Source organism: Lepus europaeus, chromosome 7 (genome assembly GCF_033115175.1).
Source record: "Lepus europaeus isolate LE1 chromosome 7, mLepTim1.pri, whole genome shotgun sequence".
In the NCBI taxonomy this organism is placed as follows: domain Eukaryota; kingdom Metazoa; phylum Chordata; class Mammalia; order Lagomorpha; family Leporidae; genus Lepus; species Lepus europaeus.
In genome coordinates this window covers 64,826,448-64,843,757 of record NC_084833.1, presented here as the reverse complement: position 1 = coordinate 64,843,757, position 17,310 = coordinate 64,826,448, and the positions used below count along the sequence as shown (strand labels likewise).

The window sequence follows — 17,310 nt, the reverse complement described above, 5'->3', positions numbered from 1 at the left end:
TGGAGGTTAAATCTAGACTGCTTAATTTACTCATTTCGTTCATTCATATACACGTTTGTCTGTTGAGTTTCATGGAAAATCCGATAGGTACAGCTCTGTCGCCGTCAGCTTCCTTCTGCAGGGGTCCCGTCTAGAAGAGCCACTTCCTGCCATGGGCCTGAGCACTGGCTCCAAGTAACTCACAGCGCCCACTGGCCCCGGGCTGGTGCTGGGAAGCCAAGGTGGCCCGGAGCCAGGATGGGGACACCCACCACTCCCACATCTCGTTTCTAGGCTAGCGACTGGCCCAGGTGGATCCCCAGGGAGGACCTTGGCACTTTCTCTTCCTGACAAGACCTGAGGTACAGTGGAAAGAGCACTGGGCATGGAGTCACGAACTTGGATTTCGGACACCAGCTGCCTGGTGACTGTCAGTTCCCTGCCCTTCTCTGGGCCTCCACGTTCAAGTCCGCCCCATGGGGGAGGGTCGATGGCCGTGACCTGTGCAGCTTGGTGTAGCGGAGACCACATTATGAGATTGGCTTTGGATTCTGACTCCGCTGCCCCGACGGGCGTGTGCCCCTCTCAGAAATCTGAAACCATAATTCCTGCAGTGCGCCTCTCCACGTCAACCCTGTGGAGTGGGTTCTACCATTGAAACACAGAGACGTCACCTGACTTCCCCCAGGTCACACGGGATGAGCCAACATTCCACCCTGGGTAGTTTTATCCCAGCCTCTGCCTCTTACCCAGTCTGTTCTCGCTGCTCCCGTGGAGGCTGCCGGCCTTGCGGCGTCCGTGTCACTTGGAAGCAGCTCAGGCCCAGTGGAGACCTGCCTGGTTGGATGCATTTTAGCGAGACCCCCAGGTGTGTGCGTGCGGCAGGCTGAGCCCTGGTCTATTTGTATCTGTCACCCCCCGGGGACCTCGGGATCACCACAGGAGATGAAGGAAATAGTGTGTTTCTGAAACCATGATGTGCCAGGCACTGGGGACACAGGAGCCGGGGACCGTCGGTGTAGAGATGCTGGCCTGGGTTCCCCTGGTGTCTGTGTCTCAGTAACTGGGCTCATTCCTCCACTGTCTCTGAGCCCAGCTCTGTCCACCTGTGGCCTGACGCCGTCTCTGCAATGTGTTTCTTGTAGGTGTGGGGCTACAGGGTCCCGCTGTGTAGGGGAGCGCTCTTGTGCTAGTGTGGACCCGGGCCCTAGCCTTGGCCCCTCTCTGCCTCTGTGGGTGACACAGGCAGGCCCCGGCCCTGCCAGCCTCCTGTCCTCTAGCAGGCCAGGCAGGGACAGCCCCTTACATCTCCTCCTCCCCCACGGCTGGTCGGCCTCTTCCCTCCTCCCTGTTCCTGGGCTGGGGGCTGCCCTGCTGGCTACAGGAGCTGGGGTTGGGGGGTGGTGCATGACTCAGAACTCGGGCCCATAATTAACCAGGCCCCGGATCCCGCCTCCGGCCCAGTGGCCCTCCCTCGGTGGCTGCTTTAGAAGAGCAGCTGGCTTGCTGGCTGCCTCAGAGAAGCAGGTTCTTCCATGGACAGCGGGACAGGGGCTCTGCCCTCGGGGTGGCTGGGCCTTGGCTCCTGTTTGCAGGAGTGGCCCTGAGTTCAGGTTTGGGTGCAACTGGGGATAGCATGCATGCATGGAGGATGGTGGGTGCCGGGTTGCACAGCCCTGGTGTCTCGGGGCTGAGACTAGCTGTGACCCACCCCGGGGCCTCACGTCTAGCATATGGTGGGCACAGGGCGGGACTTGCTGAGGGCTGGGTGCAGAGATGTAGAGTCTCACTGGGTTCGTCCCCTTGTCTCCTCAGCTCTGCCAGTGACGTGACATCACTGCCTCCATAGACAGAAACCCCCAGGAGTCCAGCCCACTGCTACCACTGCCTTCTTCCAGGTAAAAAAAAAAAAAAAAAAAAAAAAGGCGGGAGGGAGGAATGCGAGACAGGCTGGCTGGAAGTCAGGGGTAACCTCTCGCATGGGGGAGGCACCCTGCCGCAGCACCTTGGTGTATGAGGGGGTCAGAACAGGCCTCGTGTATGGGTGAGCCGTGTCCAGCTGCCTCCCAGGGTCTGCACAGATAGGAAGCCAGAGTCAGGAGCAGGAGCCAGGTGTCGAACCCAGGCCCTGGGATATGGGGCGCAAGCATTTCATCTGGCATTCTAACTGCTCCCTGCCAAAGGTTTGTATTTTAAGGGAGAATCCTAGAGAAAGTGATGCTTCAGCCGAAGAAAGGCATGGCAAATGGTGGAACTGGAGGCCTTGAACCACGGATTGGCATGCGCCTTTAAGGTGGACCAGCTGACTCCTGGACTGTCCTCCTCTGCATTTGAACGAGGCTGGTTTTCTCTGGGAAGAAAAGTTCAAGGCCCCAGATTCTCAGAGGTACCTAGGAGCATAGGGACTGAAAAGATGTTAACAGTGCTGACGCTGGTTCTCTGGGCTAAATCTGAGAGCGACTTACACTGGATCTGGTACAGAAATGTGCAGACAGATGTCGGAGGGTTAAGAAAAGTGTGTGGGAGACAGCAGCTAATTGAGGCTTTCTTTTTGGAACTTAATTTCTTCCTGGAAATTGGGAAGAGGCTAATTATTATTCAGAGGCAGAGCTCGGGCTCACGAGGGGCTCTGCGCTGCTTCCCTCTCTCCTTCCTTGGAGCACTGAGCCAGCTTCTCTGACACACACGTGAGCCCAGGGCAGGAGCACAGGGCCCCCACAGGGAGCCCTCCAGCAGGGCCAAGGCTGGGGGTATCCTGTGCCCCCGTCACCTTGCGCAGGGCCAGACTTGACCAGGCAGACCCAGATCTCAGCCTGGGGAAGCTCTTCATCTGGTGGGCGAGGCAGAAGCGATAATTACCCAGCGTGGAGGCCTGTGATCACTCTCAGGGGCTCTGCCGGGCCGCGTGAGCCCACAGGGAGGAGGCAGTGCGCTTCTGGGGAGTGGGGTGGGCATCAGACCCAGTTCTGCTTGGGATCCATTTGTTAAGCTGGAGGGGGTCTGGATTTGGGCATGGAAAGGCTCCCCTGTCAGCAAAGGCACAGAGGTGGCAAAGCTGGGAGTGGTGGTGACCCTGGAGTGCAGCAGTTGGCGAGGGCCGGGCAGGGAGCGCCAAGGAGGTGGGTGTCTGGGAGGAGGCACCCAGAGGCTTCGCTTCCCAGCCCCAGGTCCTGTTTGTAGAACAACTCTGCTATCTACTGTAAATAAACAAAGCAAGCCATGGCGCCCCAGTTCCTTCAAGGGACAAAAACTGGTGCAAGTCTCTGCCAGTCTCCACTTCCTCCTCCACCCCCACCCCACTCGCGTTCAGGTGCCCCCCCTCCCCTGGGGCCCAGATGAGGCATCCGAAAAAGCCAGCCTGGCTGCTGTGCCTGAGTCACTGGGCTTCTGGGAGGGGCCGGGGTGACAACCTGACGGGGAGGAGATGGCGAAGGTCTCTCAGGGCACTGCCGGAGGCCTGGGGACGTTGGCTGCCTCTGTCAGTGCCACGGAGGCAGGATCTCCTTCAGGCTGGACTTGCCACATCCTGGTGCCCTACAGGGAACTGCCCGCTGTCCAGGGACAGAGGGGCCCATGGCCGGGAGTATGCAACCACAGGCTTGGGTGGCTCACCACCACTGGGAGCTGCACAGGCAGGGAGGCCGGGTGGGGGGGCCCAGGTCCCCCAGCGCTGGTTCTAAGACCCCAGTGGCATTGCTCCAGGATTCTGTGATTAGATGAGTCCCGGGCAAGGCCCTTCTGAAGCTCTGGTTTGGCGCATTTGCAGCCTGAGATGTTGAGTCCTGAGGAGCTGAGCTCTGCCCTCTGGCCAGGCCAGGCCCCTCTCGGTGACTACTCAGCCCACACTCGTGGCCCTGCACTGAGAAGGAAGTCCTTCCTGGGCCATGAGGACCCACGGCCCCGCCAAGGTCCCGAGCCTGGCTCCTGTCCGGTCTGTGCTCTGAAATGTGCAGCTCTGTCCCTGAGGCCTTGGCTGAGGGAGAGGCTCAGTGTCCCACCCTCCACCAGCCTCAGCTGGCTCCTCTGTAAGACCGGGGATGTTGGTTCCAACCTGCGGAGCTGGGCAGTGCTTCCAGGAGAGGCCGTGCGTGCATGCATGCGAACGTCAAGCACCGTGCAGGTGCCACAGCGGGGCTGTGTCCTTGAAAGGAAGGGCACCTCTGGCACTGGGAGTCCTTCCCAGCTCCAGTGCTGGGCACAGGATGGAGGCAACTTTTAATTTTTTTAAGGTTTGTTTATTTATTTGAAAGGCAGAGAGAGACAGAGTGCACACTAGATCTTCCATCCATTGGTTTACTCCCTAAATGTCCACAATAACTGTGGCTGGGCCAGGCTGAAGCCAGGAGCCTGGAACTCCATCCAGGTCTCCTACATGGGTGGCAGGGGCCAAGTACTTGGGCCATCTTCTGCTGCTTTCCCAGGCTCATATGCAGGAAGACAGATAGGAAGTAGAACAGCCAGGACTCAAACTGGCACTCTGATATGGAATGCCAGAATTGCAGGTGGTGGCCGAGGTGCAGGCCCAGTGGAGGCTTCTTAAATGTGTGCTGATGGGGCCAGTGGGGTGGCCAACAAGCTAAGCTGCTGCCTGCGATGTGGGCATCCCATATGAACATGAGTTTGAGTCCTGTCTACAATACTAATGTGCCTGGGAAGGCAGCAGAAGATGGCCCAAGTGCTTGGGCCCCTGCCACCTACATGGGAGACCTTGGTAGAGTACCAGGCTCCTGGCTTCAACCTGGCCATTATGGCCATTTGGGTAGGGAACCACCTGAGGGAAGATAGCACGCACGTGCTCTCATTCTCACTCTCTCACTCTGTGTGTGTGTGTGTGTGTGTCTTTCACTGTCTAATTCTGCCTTTCAAATGGATAGGTAAATCTTTAAAAAAAAAATGTACTGAGAGGCAGGCACTTGGCACAGTGTTTAAGTCACTGCTTGGGACCCCCACATCTCATTTCAGAGTTCCTGGTTCGAGTCCCCCTACTCTGCTTCTAATCTAACTTCTTGCTGATGCACACCCTGGACACAGCAGATAACAGATCACATACTTGAGCCCCTGCCACCCACATGAGACACCCACCTGGAGTTCTGGGCTCCTGGCATCCGCCTGCCCCAGCCCTAGCTGTGGTGAACATTTAGAGGACTGAAACTGTAGATGAAGAATCTCTTTCCATATTTCTGTCTCTCTGCCTTTCAAATAAATTCTTTTTAAAAAGTTAAACACAAAGACCAGCAAACATGTACTGAATGAGCTGGAGAGCCATGGGGCAGATGGTGCCAGGAGGCCCCAGTTCTAAGGTGGGAAATCAGCCCTTCCCCCCAGGAGAAGCAGGGAGCACTTCCTGTAGGCAGGCAGCCGGGAGCTCACGACAGAGCCTACCGCCTCAGGTGCAGCAGGGCTTCGGTGGAAGACCTGGTCCGCCTTGGCCTCCAGGCCCTGCCAGCTTCCTCCCAGGAGGAAGAGCAATCAGAGGTCTCTTGGGACAGAAGTGTGAGTAAACACGAGGCCCAGGCATCATGGTGGAAAGAGATTAATAATGACCCTAATTATGGCGTGATTGAGTCTTGGAGCACTCAGGCTGAGCTCAGCCTCAGTAACTTTTCCCCAAGGACAAGCGGGTGTGATGGGGGCCTGGGCAGTGCTGCCCACTCTGTCGTCATCTTACCGCCATGGCGCTCTCCCCAGCTGGCAGCTACCCCTGGGACTTAAACTTCCTTCCTGCCCTGGGCCTGGCTACCTTCTCTGCCCACGCCTCTATAACATAGGGCCCCCTCTGAGGCCCAGAGAGGACTGGTCTGCCCACAGCCACACAGCAGGATGATGGTGGCCCAGGTCTCTCATTCACACCATCTAATGAGGCTGTGCAGCGGGCAATAGCTTATATATGCAGGTGCTCCCCAAAAGCTGGCTGCGGGGGGCTGGTGCTGGCGAGCAGCTCGCGCATTCCTCTGGAGAGTGCTGAGCTGTCAGGACACCCCGTCATCAGCCTTGGGAATGGAGGGCCCCCCAGTCAGCCCCGGGAGGGACCAGGGCACGGCCTTCCCTTCTCCCCAAGCAGCTGAACGGTTCCTGGGGCTGAGGAGAGAGCAGGTGGCTCACAGCCCATCAGAGCTGAGTGCTGGAGGGGCCTGCGGAGATCGTCAGAGGGTTCAGATTCTCCCAGAATGGCAAGGCTGAGACCAGAGGCTGGTGGAGGCCGCTCAGCCTGCTTCTGGTGGAGCCCAGCCTCGGGCCGTCAGCCAGGGAAGCCATGACCACGGGGAAAGGGAATATTTCCTCTTCCCGGGGAGGGGGGAGTTTCCTGGCAGGCCCCTGGAGGTCAGGCCTCCGCTGCCCCTACCGCGGTACCTTTTGCTCCCCGGGGGGCCTGGCCTCACTCTGGGCCTGCGCTGGTGCCAACCCAAATATTGATGTCCACCCTTTGAGGTGCAGCTTGCAGCTCCACAGATGCTGGAGCGGGAATTGAAGGGGACGGAAGTGCGGTGGGGCTGGTGCTGTGCAGAGTCCAGGCTGCCGAGTCAGCAGCCTCGGAGTCGCGGCTTCTCTCCTGCATGAGGAACTGTTTGGCCCTGGGCAATCACTTAGCCTCTTAGAGAGAGATATAGATATGAATATATCTGACTTTTTTTTTTTTTAAACTGGCAGAGTTAGACGGTGAAAGAGAGAGAGAGAGAGAGAAAGGTCTTCCTTCCAGTGGTTCACCCCCCAAATGGCCACCATGGTCGGCGCGCTGCAGCCGGCGCACTGCACCAATCTGAAGCCAGGAGCCAGGTGCTTCCTCCTGGTCTCCCATGCGGGTGCAAGGCCCAAGCACTTGGGCCATCCTCCACTGCCTTCCCAGGCCACAGCAGAGAGCTGGACTGGAAGAGAAGCAACCGGGACAGAATCTGGTGCCCCGACCGGGACTAGAACCTGGGGTGCCGGCACCACAGGTGGAGGATTAGCCAAGTGAGCTGCGGCGCCAGCCCTATACCTGACTTTTTAAGAGAGGTGGGCACTTGCGCAGTAGTTAAGTTGCTGCTTGGGGTGCCTGCGTCTCATACTGCGGGGTCGAAGGTTCAAGTCCTGGCCGCTGTGCTTCCATTTCAGCTTCCTGCTGATGCACACCCTGGGAGACAGCAGACCATGACACCCATGGGGGAGACCTGGGTCGAATTCTGGTTAGGCCTGGCCCAGTCCTGGTTGTTGGAGGCATTTGTGAAGCAGCAGATGGAAGATTTCTCTCCATCTGTGTCTGTCTCTCTGCCTTTCAAATAAAATGAAAATAAATTACAAAAGTTTTTTTAAAAAGAAGAGGGCAGTCTTGGGCTAATAGAAAAACTGATTGTAGAATCCAGAGTATTGTCACCTATCCTTCCCCCACCCCAGTCTCCTGGTTCTTTACATTTTGCCTAACTGTGATACTTTTGTTACATTGATGAACCCAGACTAGTACATTGTAATTACCTAAAGTTCATAGTTTATGATGGAGCTTACTCTTTGTGTTATGTGAAGTGTGCCAGGTGGGTAATGACAGGTGTGCGCCAGTCCTAGGTCATACAGAATAAGTTTTCTTTTTTCTTTTTTCTTTTTTTTAATTTTTTTTTATTTTTAGACAGGCAGAGTGGACAGTGAGAGAGAGACAGAGAGAAAGGTCTTCCTTTTTGCCGTTGGTTACCTCCAATGGCCGCTGCGGCCGGCGCACTGCGCTGATCCAAAGCCAGGAGCCAGGTGCTTATCCTGGTCTCCCATGGGGTGCAGGGCCCAAGGACTTGGGCCATCCTCCACTGCACTCCCTGGCCACAGCAGAGAGCTGGCCTGGAAGAGGGGCAACCGGGACAGGATTGGTGCCCCGACCGGGACTAGAACCCGGTGTGCCGGTGCCGCAAGGCGGAGGATTAGCCTAGTGAGCCGCGGCGCCGGCTTCTTTTTTCTTTTTTGACAGGCAGAGTGGACAGAGAGAGAGACAGAGAGAAAGGTCTTCCTTTTTTGCCGTTGGTTCACCCTCCAATGGCCGCCGCGGCCGGTGCGCTACGGCCGGCGCACCACGCTGATCCAATGGCAGGAGGCAGGTGCTTCTCCTGGTCTCCCACAGAATAAGTTTTCTGTCCTACAAGCCCCCGGGCCCCACTGGTTTGCCTTCTTCCCCTCCCTGAGCCCTGGCGCCCACTCATCTTGCTGCCACTGTGGTTTTGACTTTTCTAGAAAGTCATGTAGTTGGAAGCATGCAGTATGTCACCCCACATTGGCTCTGTCCCTACAAAAATGCTTCCAAGGATTCCCCATGACTCTGGGGAGCGGGATTGCCCATTTCTTTTTGTTGTTGAATAATATTCCGGCATATGAGTATCCTTCCACTTGTTTTCCCATTCACCCACAGCCACCACCACCCCCTTTTTTAAAAAAAGAAATTTATTTATTTGAAAGGTAGGGTGGCATAGAAAGAGAAATCTTCCATCCACTGGTTCACTCCTCAGATGGCTACACCCGCTGGGGCTGGGCCAGGCCAAAGTCAGGAGCCAGGAGCATCTTCCAGGTCTCCCATGTGGGTACCAGAGGCCCAGGTGCTTGGACCATCCTCTGCTGCTTTGCCCAGGCCATTAACAGGGAGCTCAATGGGAAGTGGAGCAGCTAGGACATGAACCGGCGCCCATGTGGGATGCCTGTCCTGCATGCAGCAACTTTAACTGTTACGGCACAGCGCCAGCCCCATGCTAACCCCTATTTTAAATCTGTAAAGACTGTTGGCCTCTACTCTGGAAGGTTGTCACCAGGAGGTCATAGCTGTCCAGGACTCAGCATGGTACCCAGCTAAGCCCCCATGCCACCCACAGGTGCCCCTGCAGCTGACAGCACAACAGACAGTAACCATTGTGACTGGGAGTAGCAACGTGGCACCCATGTCAGTTCTGGCATCTCTTGAACACATTTCTCGAGTGCTTAAAACCTGCCAAGACCGGCCGCAGCGGCCATTGGAGGGTGAACCAACGGCAAAAAGGAAGACCTTTCTCTCTCTCTCTCTCTCTCTCACTATCCACTCTGCCTGTCAAAAAACAAACAAAAAACAAAACAAAACAAAAAAAAACTGCCAAGAACTGGGAACACAGTGATGGCCTTTCCACTTGTCAAGACTTTTGGTGACGGACAGACACAGTTCAGGTTAGTTGGAGCAGAGGAGTTCCTGGGAAGAGAGTGGGAGTAAACTGCAGAACCTGAGGGCCCTGGAGACCCTACCTGAGTAGGAATGGAGGGGACCCAGGTACAGCCAGGCCACTGTCCCCAGGCCACTGTGCTCCTTGGGACAGCTGCCGCTGCCTTAGCGCCTCCAACCAGCGCACTTCATCTCCTGTTGACTTCCAGACCCGGGCACTTGGGGAAAAAGAGCTTTACTGAGGTAAAACTCACACACCACACAATCCTTCCATTAAAGGCGTGCAATTCAGTGGACTTTATCCGCAGAGTTGTGCAACCATCACCGCTAATTCTGGAACGTATTCCTCACCACCAACAAGAAACTCTGCACCCATAACCAGCCACGCCCCTTCCCCCAGGCTCCCAGCAGCCCCTGGCACTCACGAATCTGCTTTCTGGCCCAGCGCCGGCCTGTTGTGCACATTGTTGATCAATGGAACTATCCACTCTGTGGCCTTTTGTAACTACTGCTTCACTTAGCATCCTGTGCTTGGAGTTTTGTTCGCGTTGCAGCGCGCATTCGTGTGTGATTCCTTTTGGCTGCAGACATGGTCACTTTCTCATGCCATCCCATCCAGCCCTCACTTCCCCAGTGAGTAAAGTCAGAGCGTTAGAGACCTGTCCAAAGGCACAAGCCAGTCAGCTGGGGAGACCAGGCTGGAACCCTGGCACTGCCACCTGACCTGAGACTTTTCCACACTCAGGAGAGAGAGGGAGGTCTGTTGGGGCCAAGCAGCCTGGTGGTCACGGGAGGGAGGAGGGGCAGGGTGGTGAGTCAGGTGAATTGCAGGATATCCGGATGAGGAAGGACCCTGGCGGTGTGGGGCTGTCCCCAGGCCTCCTGCCCCACTCCTCAGGGGGTACGTACTCCCTGGCAGGTGTGGGCCCTTGGAAGTCCTTCCCCTGTGCAAACAGGAAGCTGTTTATGCTCAGAGCTGAGGCTGAGAATTCAGCCAGGAGATGGGGTTTGGGCTGGGGCCAACAGGGCTCTTGGTAGGGGATTTCCTGGGAACTGGTTTGGAGAACTCAGTTAACGCTAACTGATGCCGTGAGCCTGGCAGGGGCAGAGCCTGGGCTGATGGGGGAGGCCGGGTCTCGGGAAGCTTGTCTGAATGTGCACCATGCACAGCTCCGAAAGCATCTGGTCCCCCTCTGAAGTGAATACGGGGCATCCCTCCCCTCCCCCCTCCTTGCTGTCTGTGCTGGGGACATGGGGACAACACAGGTCTTCCATGGGGAGACGGGCACATCAGCAGGGCTCACACAGTGTGTCCAAGGAAGAGAGAGGGGGCATGGAGGGCTCTGGGAGGCCAGGGAGACCTTAAACTAAACCTGGGCTCAGGCAGGCTGCCTCGAGTAGGGAGCATCCGTGTTAACCAGGTGAGGGGCAAGAAGTTCTGTAGGAACCGGCTCTGAGCCGTTTGCCTCTTGTGCAGATCACTGTGGGCTGCAGGTGAGAGCTGGGATTGGAGGGGTGCTGACTGCAGGGAGACAGGAGAGAGATGAGACCTGGACCGAATGAGTGGCCCAAGGGATAGTGAGGGAGGGGCCTCAAGAGGCATTAGGAGCAGTTGCGGTCAGCATGGCCCATCTGCATCTTCAGGGCTTGGGTGACCGCCCCTGGAGACAGCTGGGAGCTTTCTCCAGCAGAGGCAGAGACGCCCTGGCAGCACCGGGTAGCTGAAGCCATGGCAATGGACAACGTGGCCCAGCCAGGAGAACGTGCAGGGAAGGGGCGGTCTGGCTCCTGGAGAGGCTCCTCCAGTGAAGAGCAGGATGAAAACTCGCCTGGGGAGAGGCAGGGGCCATAGCTCTGCTTCCTGCTCTCCTACCTGGGTGTGGGATTTCCGTTCCAGGGTTGGTAGGGACGCTCTGTTGTAGGGCCTGCGGGTGGAGGGGGTGGGCTGAGGCATGTGGGGACTGTCCCAGGGTCAGAGAGTCCTGGGGAAGGAAGGGGAGCCTGGGCTAGGCTCCTCGCACAGCATGGCCACCCGCTGCCCTCCTGGGCCTGGCTCCTCAACACCTGAGAAGCAACACAAAGCTCTGACCCCTTCCATGGTCTCAGAGGCGGTGGCTCAGAAGGAGCCCTGAGAGGCCTCAGCCACAGAGTAAGTCGGTGGCCCAGGCGGGGTCAGCAACGGGAGGGGGCAGAGTTCAGACCCTCGTCTGCCAGGTGCGCAGGGTGAGATCGCACGCCCTGGCTGTGGACTCTGCCCCGCCATCCCTTCTGGAAGGCTGTGAATGTGGGGGTGCATATGTGGAGTATGCACAGAGCTCCTCAAATCTGGAGTACAGTTAAGCTGAGAGCATCACACACACACACACACCCCTCAGCCCTCACCCCAGCCTTCCTAGCCCCGCAGGAGCTAAGCCAAGGGCAGCAGTGCCCCCATCCTACACCCCATGGCTGTCCCCCAGGCCCCTGACCCAGCTTGGTTCCGGGCGCCCCCCTGGTGGTCCAGGAGTCCACAGGGCACTCTGGGAGCTGCGGGGGCTGGGGCTGAGGCCACAGCAGTTCCCAGCAATGAAGAGGCTCAGAGCTGCTGGTCAGTATTCCCTGCAAACCCCAACGTGCTTTCCCTCAGTCTTGGGGCTGGAATCCCAATGCTGGGGTTAGCATTGGGGTGGGGGAAGGGGCGCAGTGGGCAGGCAAAGGCCCCGAGTGGCCCTGGGGGGCAGAAGTGGTGAGTGGGCCTGAGGCCCACTGTGTCCCTCTGGAGCAGCCCCTGGGCACTTAGCGGCATCCTGGAGGCTCATCTTCCAGACCTCAACTCAGCGCTGCCTCCAGGAAGCACCCTGCACCATGGTCGGTGCCAGCAGCCCTCCCAGTACTGGCTCAGCCCGGCCAGGGCCCCAGGAGCCTGAGAGTCCCTGCCTGCAGGGGTCTGCACACGTTTCCTGGCCCCCACCCCCAGGGGCCAGGCGGTACAAGTTGTGGGCAGTGCAGGCCATATGGTCTCCGTGGCAACTGCTCCACTCTGCTGCTGTAGTTACAGCAGCCACAGACGGTCCCTAAGTGAAGAGTGTGCCTGCATCCAAAACTTGACTTACGGATGCCGAGTTCTGGCTTGCCTATAATTTTTGTGTAACACAAGGTAACCATGTTTGGAGTTTGTTCCCCAACCGCTCAGAAACATTCAGAAAACTGTTCTTAGCTTGGAGATACATGAACGCTGGCAGCAGGTGGGATTTGGCAGGACTGCAGGTTAGTGTTTGAAGCGAGGCCCCTGGAGCTGGCGTGGCTGGGTGTGAAGTCTGGCTCTGCTGTGTGGCCTCTGGCCAGTGGCCCAGCCTTCTGTGCTTCTGTGAAATGGGTGTGACCGGGGTGAGTGCAGAATGGCGTAGCTACTGCAGACCCTGGTTGGGTGGTTCCCCAGAAGGTTCAGCATGAGCATTACCACGTGACCCACATTCCCAAGAGAAATGAAAACTGAAGTTCACTGAACAACTCGCTCACAGCAGCATCAGTCCTAAACAAGCAGATGAAGGTCATGACTCAAATGCCCGTCAGCTGAAGAGTGGATAAGCAAAATGTGTTCCCCCCGTGCCCTGAAAAGGAACGCAGAGGGCCGGCACTGTGGCATAGCGGGTAAAGCTGCTGCCTGCAGTGCTGGCATCCCACGTGGGCGCCAGTCAAGTCCCGGCTGCCCCGCTTCCAATCCAGCTCCCTGCTAATGCACCTGGGAAAGCAGCAGAGGATGGCCCAAGTGCTTGAGCCCCTGCACCCACATGGGGGACCCAGATGAAGTTCCTGACTCCTGGCTTTGGATGGGCTCAGCTCTGGCTGTGGCAGCCATTTGGTGAATGAACCAGCAGATGGAAGACCTCTCTTGCTCACTCTCTCCCTCTCCCTCTAACTCTGCCTTTCAAATAAATAAATCTTAAAGAAAAGAAAAGGAGCGCAGAGGTGGACAGGCGGCCTGGCTGCTAGTTAGGGTGTCCACCTCCATGTCTAAGTGTGTGGCTTCCAGTCCTGGCTCCAGCTGCCTGCTAAGTACACCCTGATCGGCACCAGGGATGGCTCAAGTGTCTGGGTCACCCACGTGGGAGACCTGGATTGAATTCCCAACTTCGGCCCTAAACTGTTGTGGGCATTTGGGGAGTGAACAGGTGGATAGGAGCTCTCTGTCTTGATCTGTCTCTCAGATAAATGCATGAAAATTAAAGGAGTGAGGCCTGATGTATGGCACAGCATGGAGGAGTTGGAGGGTGGTGAGCTGAGAGCAGCCAGACAGACACGGTGTGGTTTCACTTTTGTGCAGTCTGCAGGCCAGGCGAGTCCAGAGACAGTGGGCTCGGGGCTGAGCGTGAGTGGGGGGTGACTGCTAATGGCTCTGGGGGTTTTGCTGGGACGATGAAAATGTTTTGGAGTTAGATAGAAGTGAGAATAGGACAACTTTGGGAATACCCTAAAAATTAAGTGTCTGGGGCTGGTGTTGCGGCACAGCAAGTTAAGTCAGCACCTGTGATGCTGGCATCCTGTATGGGTACCAGATCAAGTCCCAGCTGCTCCACTTCTGATCCTTGCTAATGAACCTCGGAACACAGCAGAAGATGGCCCAAGTGCTTGGGCCCCTGCCACCCATGTGGGAGACCCGGACAGAGTTGTTGGCTCCTCAGCCCTGGCCATTGCAGGCATCTGGGGAGTGAACCAGTGGATGGTTCATCATCACTCGCTTTCCCAGACACAGCAGCAAAGAACTGGGTGGGAAGCAGAGCAGCCAGGACTTGAACCAGCACCTGATATTGGACGTGGGTGTCTCAAGCAGCAGCTTTAGCTGTACATCAGCCTTTCAAAAACCTTTTAATGTGAATTCTATCTCAATAAGAAAATAATGGTACCATGTCCTTCCTGGGGCTTCTGTGTCAGTGTACAGAAAGCACTTAGAGCAGCACCTGGCTGTACCCATCACTGTGCCAGGAGGGCCCTGGGAGACCACTGTGTCCTGACCCTGTTGTCGCTAGGGCTTAGGACAGAACACGGGAACTTCAAGTTTGAAGGCCCACAGGCCAGGGACTGAGTCCTTGCAGCTCCACAAGGCCATGCACCTTCCGGCAGGTCCTCAGCTGCCCTGAGGTCCTCACCTGCTAGGTGACATCACCACCAGAGTGACGTCTCCCAGGGGTGCAGAGGGTCAGAGAGCACCTGGCCCGGGGCAACCCATTGCCACCTGCACACACTTGACCGACACTGGCCCCGGGGCTAAGCCCCACCTGTATCTCTGGGGAACCAAGGAGGGTTGGGGTGCTGGCTCCTGATGACAGCACTTCAACCCTCAAGATGCCAGTGTCCTCCCAGCAGGCCTGGGGCCCTCTTGCCTGGAGCAGTGAACACTTTGGGCCACTGGAACAGATCTCTAGAATGGCCACACCCATCTGTGTGACTACAAGCCAGGAACTGTCCCTTTCTCTCCCTGAGCCTCAGTTTTGTTCAACAGTTGAATGGGTTTAGGTGAAGCACTTACACTTCAGGAAAGCTGTGAGCTGGAACAGTGGAGGCAAAGTGTTCACACGACGCCTGGTGTATTTTAAGTGCCCGATCATTCCGGCTTTTAAGATCTTTTATTTTAGGGTGTTGCTTTAGACAATCTGGGTATTAGGCTGTGTTCTCATTCCTGGGGATGCAGCAGACAATCAGACATATGTAACTCCTTGCTGTCGTGAAATTGACATGATTGTAGGGTAGGTAGACAAGAAAGAAAATAAGCAAATCGAGAGTAGGATCGAGGGAAGGAGCTGAGGCCGGGGAGGGAGCTGTGGGGGTGTGGGGTGGCCTCGGAGGAGAGAGAGAGGGGAGCATTCTGGGAATAGCAGCATGCTAGGCTGATGTGGGGGCCGCCGAGGAGCTCGGGACGGCTGCAGGGCAGGGCTGGTGGCAGGGGACAGGTCTGACCCCTGGGTGTCAGCGAGAGCAGGGACTGACTGTCCTGCCCAGGCGGCAAGGACTTCGGCTGTGTGACCTCACCCATCTGCCTTCCCCGACCTCACAGCCCTGTGCTTCCTCCCACAGGACCAGCGGGGGCCTCCATGGGCGCCTGAGGGCCCGGCGCCAGGGCCGCGGGCACGAGCATGGTGAGACACCAGCCCCTGCAGTACTACGAGCCTCAGCTGTGCCTCTCCTGCCTCACGGGCATCTACGGCTGCCGCTGGAAGCGCTACCAGCGCTCCCACGATGACACCACGCCGGTGAGCCGCCTGGCCGTCAGAGGGACCCAGGGAGCCCCACCAGTCCGAGGGGGGACAGGGCGGGGGAGGGGCTCTGGGCAGACCACCCTTCTGCATGTTTGTTTACCCCTCTGTGAAATGGGCCCATGGTTATTAATTCCTGGATCTACCTGACCAGGTGGGCAAGGCAGGAGCTCTCCGTGTCGGGGATGGCACTTGTTGCTGGCTTTCCTCTGCCAACACGGGGGACAGACTGCTCCATGGTGCACACGCGCAGCTGGGCAGGCAGCCTGCGTGGTGCAAGAGAGGCTGCGCCGGTGAGCCCCGCCGCCCTGGAGCCTGGCGCTGGCGTGGCTGTGGCCTGGCCCCCGGGGCAGGTCACCTGAGCCCTGGGCCTGCAGGATCTGGCAGGAGGTGCTGAGCCGGATGAGAAAGCCTCCTTCAGTGTTCAGAGGTGGCTGTGCCCAGGGCGCTGTCCGCGGGCGGATCTGGTTTCTTCTCTGAAGGAACCCAACTCCCCTGTGGTATTTATCTGAGGGCTTTGCTGCTGCTGAAGGCCTGCTCCTCCCTCCTGCTTGTCTGAACAAAGAGGCGGCCTCCCCGGCCTCCCCATTCAGCCAGCACCCAGAGGCTGAGCTGGGGTGGGGGTGGGGGATGGGGAGGTGGAGGAAGCCTCCGCCCGCCTGCCTGGCTCCTGGCTCCGGCTGTGCTGGCCCAGGGGAGCCGAGTCAGGGTTGTGGGGGGGCACCAGGCTCATCCTTGTGCCCAGCTCAGAGGAGGCAACATGGCCAGACCTGGAGCAGGGAGAGGCAGGGCCTGCCCAAGGCTGCAGAGAGCAGCTCCCAGAAGCCCTCTGGGGACTGCACCTTCTCCTTTGACATGGGCACGGGATCTCCCCACAGCAGGCAGGTCTGGGGCTGGAGTCAGGTGAGCCAGCGTTCTGGTGCCTCTTCCCCTGGTGCCTGGCCACCTAGCAGCTCCTCCACCTGTCAGCCGCGGGGGACAGTGCGCCCTTGTCAAGGAGCAGGGGCCTCAGACCTGAAGGCGAGGGGAGGGGGATGGGAGGCGCCAGCAGGACTGGGCATCAGGACAAGGCCACCAGCTCCCAGTGGGAGACAGAAGGCAGGGATGGTCGTGGGCGAGGGGCAGGGGCAGAGCCCAGATGTGGCCCTGGGGGGTGTAGGTGTGGCAGTCTCACCTACAGGGCCGGCAAAGGATGGCTCAGCTCCCAAGCCAGAAGCCCCTTTGCTGTCAGGCGGACCCTGGAGGAAGGCGTGTCCCCCAGGACATCTCGTGCTCCTTGGTGGGCCCTGGCCCAGCCTACTGTGGGCCAGGGGCCAGGAAGTGATAGTCGGCTGTGGCAGCTCAGGGCCTGGGGTGGGGGAAGTGGGAACTGTGGGGGGCTGGGAACCGGGGCTATGCCAGGCCTGCAAATGCCCGGGTCTGCAGCTCCAGGGAAGGGGCCTGGGCTGAAGGGGCAGCAAGAGGCCAGGAAGCAGGCTGGCTGGTGGGGAGAGGGCTGTGCAGCGGCGCCGAGCCTGGCTCAGGTGCCCGGGGGACTCAGAGCTGAGGACTCGCTCCTCCCACTTCCCGGGTTCCGCCCTCACCCTTTCTCTCCTCGGTCCTCTCCCCAGCCCCCACCTGCCACCACAGCCGGGCTGGCGTCTCACACAGGGCTGGTGCCCAGTAGGGCTGCATGACGTTTTGCTGACCGAGAGGCCTGGCGAGAGAGGAGCACTGCCTGGGCTTGGGGCGGAGGAGCGGCCAAGGCGAGGGGATATGGCCTCCCCTCACTGCCACCTTCCCCCTCCTGCCTCTCCCGACTCAGACACCAGCCTCTCTAGGCCTTATCTGTGACACGGGGCACCTGGCGGGTGGCTGAGTCACAGAGACGCTGCCGCCTTGTCCTCGGGCTGGGACATGAAGGGGAAAGTCTGCATTCATTGAGTACCTGGGGTACCCAGGAGCCAATGGCTGACATGCATCATCCCA

At 58.2% G+C, this 17,310-nt stretch overlaps 1 protein-coding gene across 2 annotated transcripts in view; it reads left to right on the top strand.

Moving 5' to 3' along the window:
* The window catches only part of GDPD5 (glycerophosphodiester phosphodiesterase domain containing 5), a 75,407-nt gene that overhangs the window by 24,407 nt on the left and 33,690 nt on the right, over positions 1 to 17,310 (top strand). For both annotated transcript variants that reach the window (XM_062196725.1, XM_062196726.1), the window contains exons 2-3: positions 1,795 to 1,877; positions 15,164 to 15,339. In XM_062196725.1, the coding sequence (XP_062052709.1) occupies positions 15,223 to 15,339 (117 nt within the window). In that variant the 5' untranslated portion in view covers positions 1,795 to 1,877; positions 15,164 to 15,222. The remainder of the gene's footprint in view (positions 1 to 1,794; positions 1,878 to 15,163; positions 15,340 to 17,310) is intronic.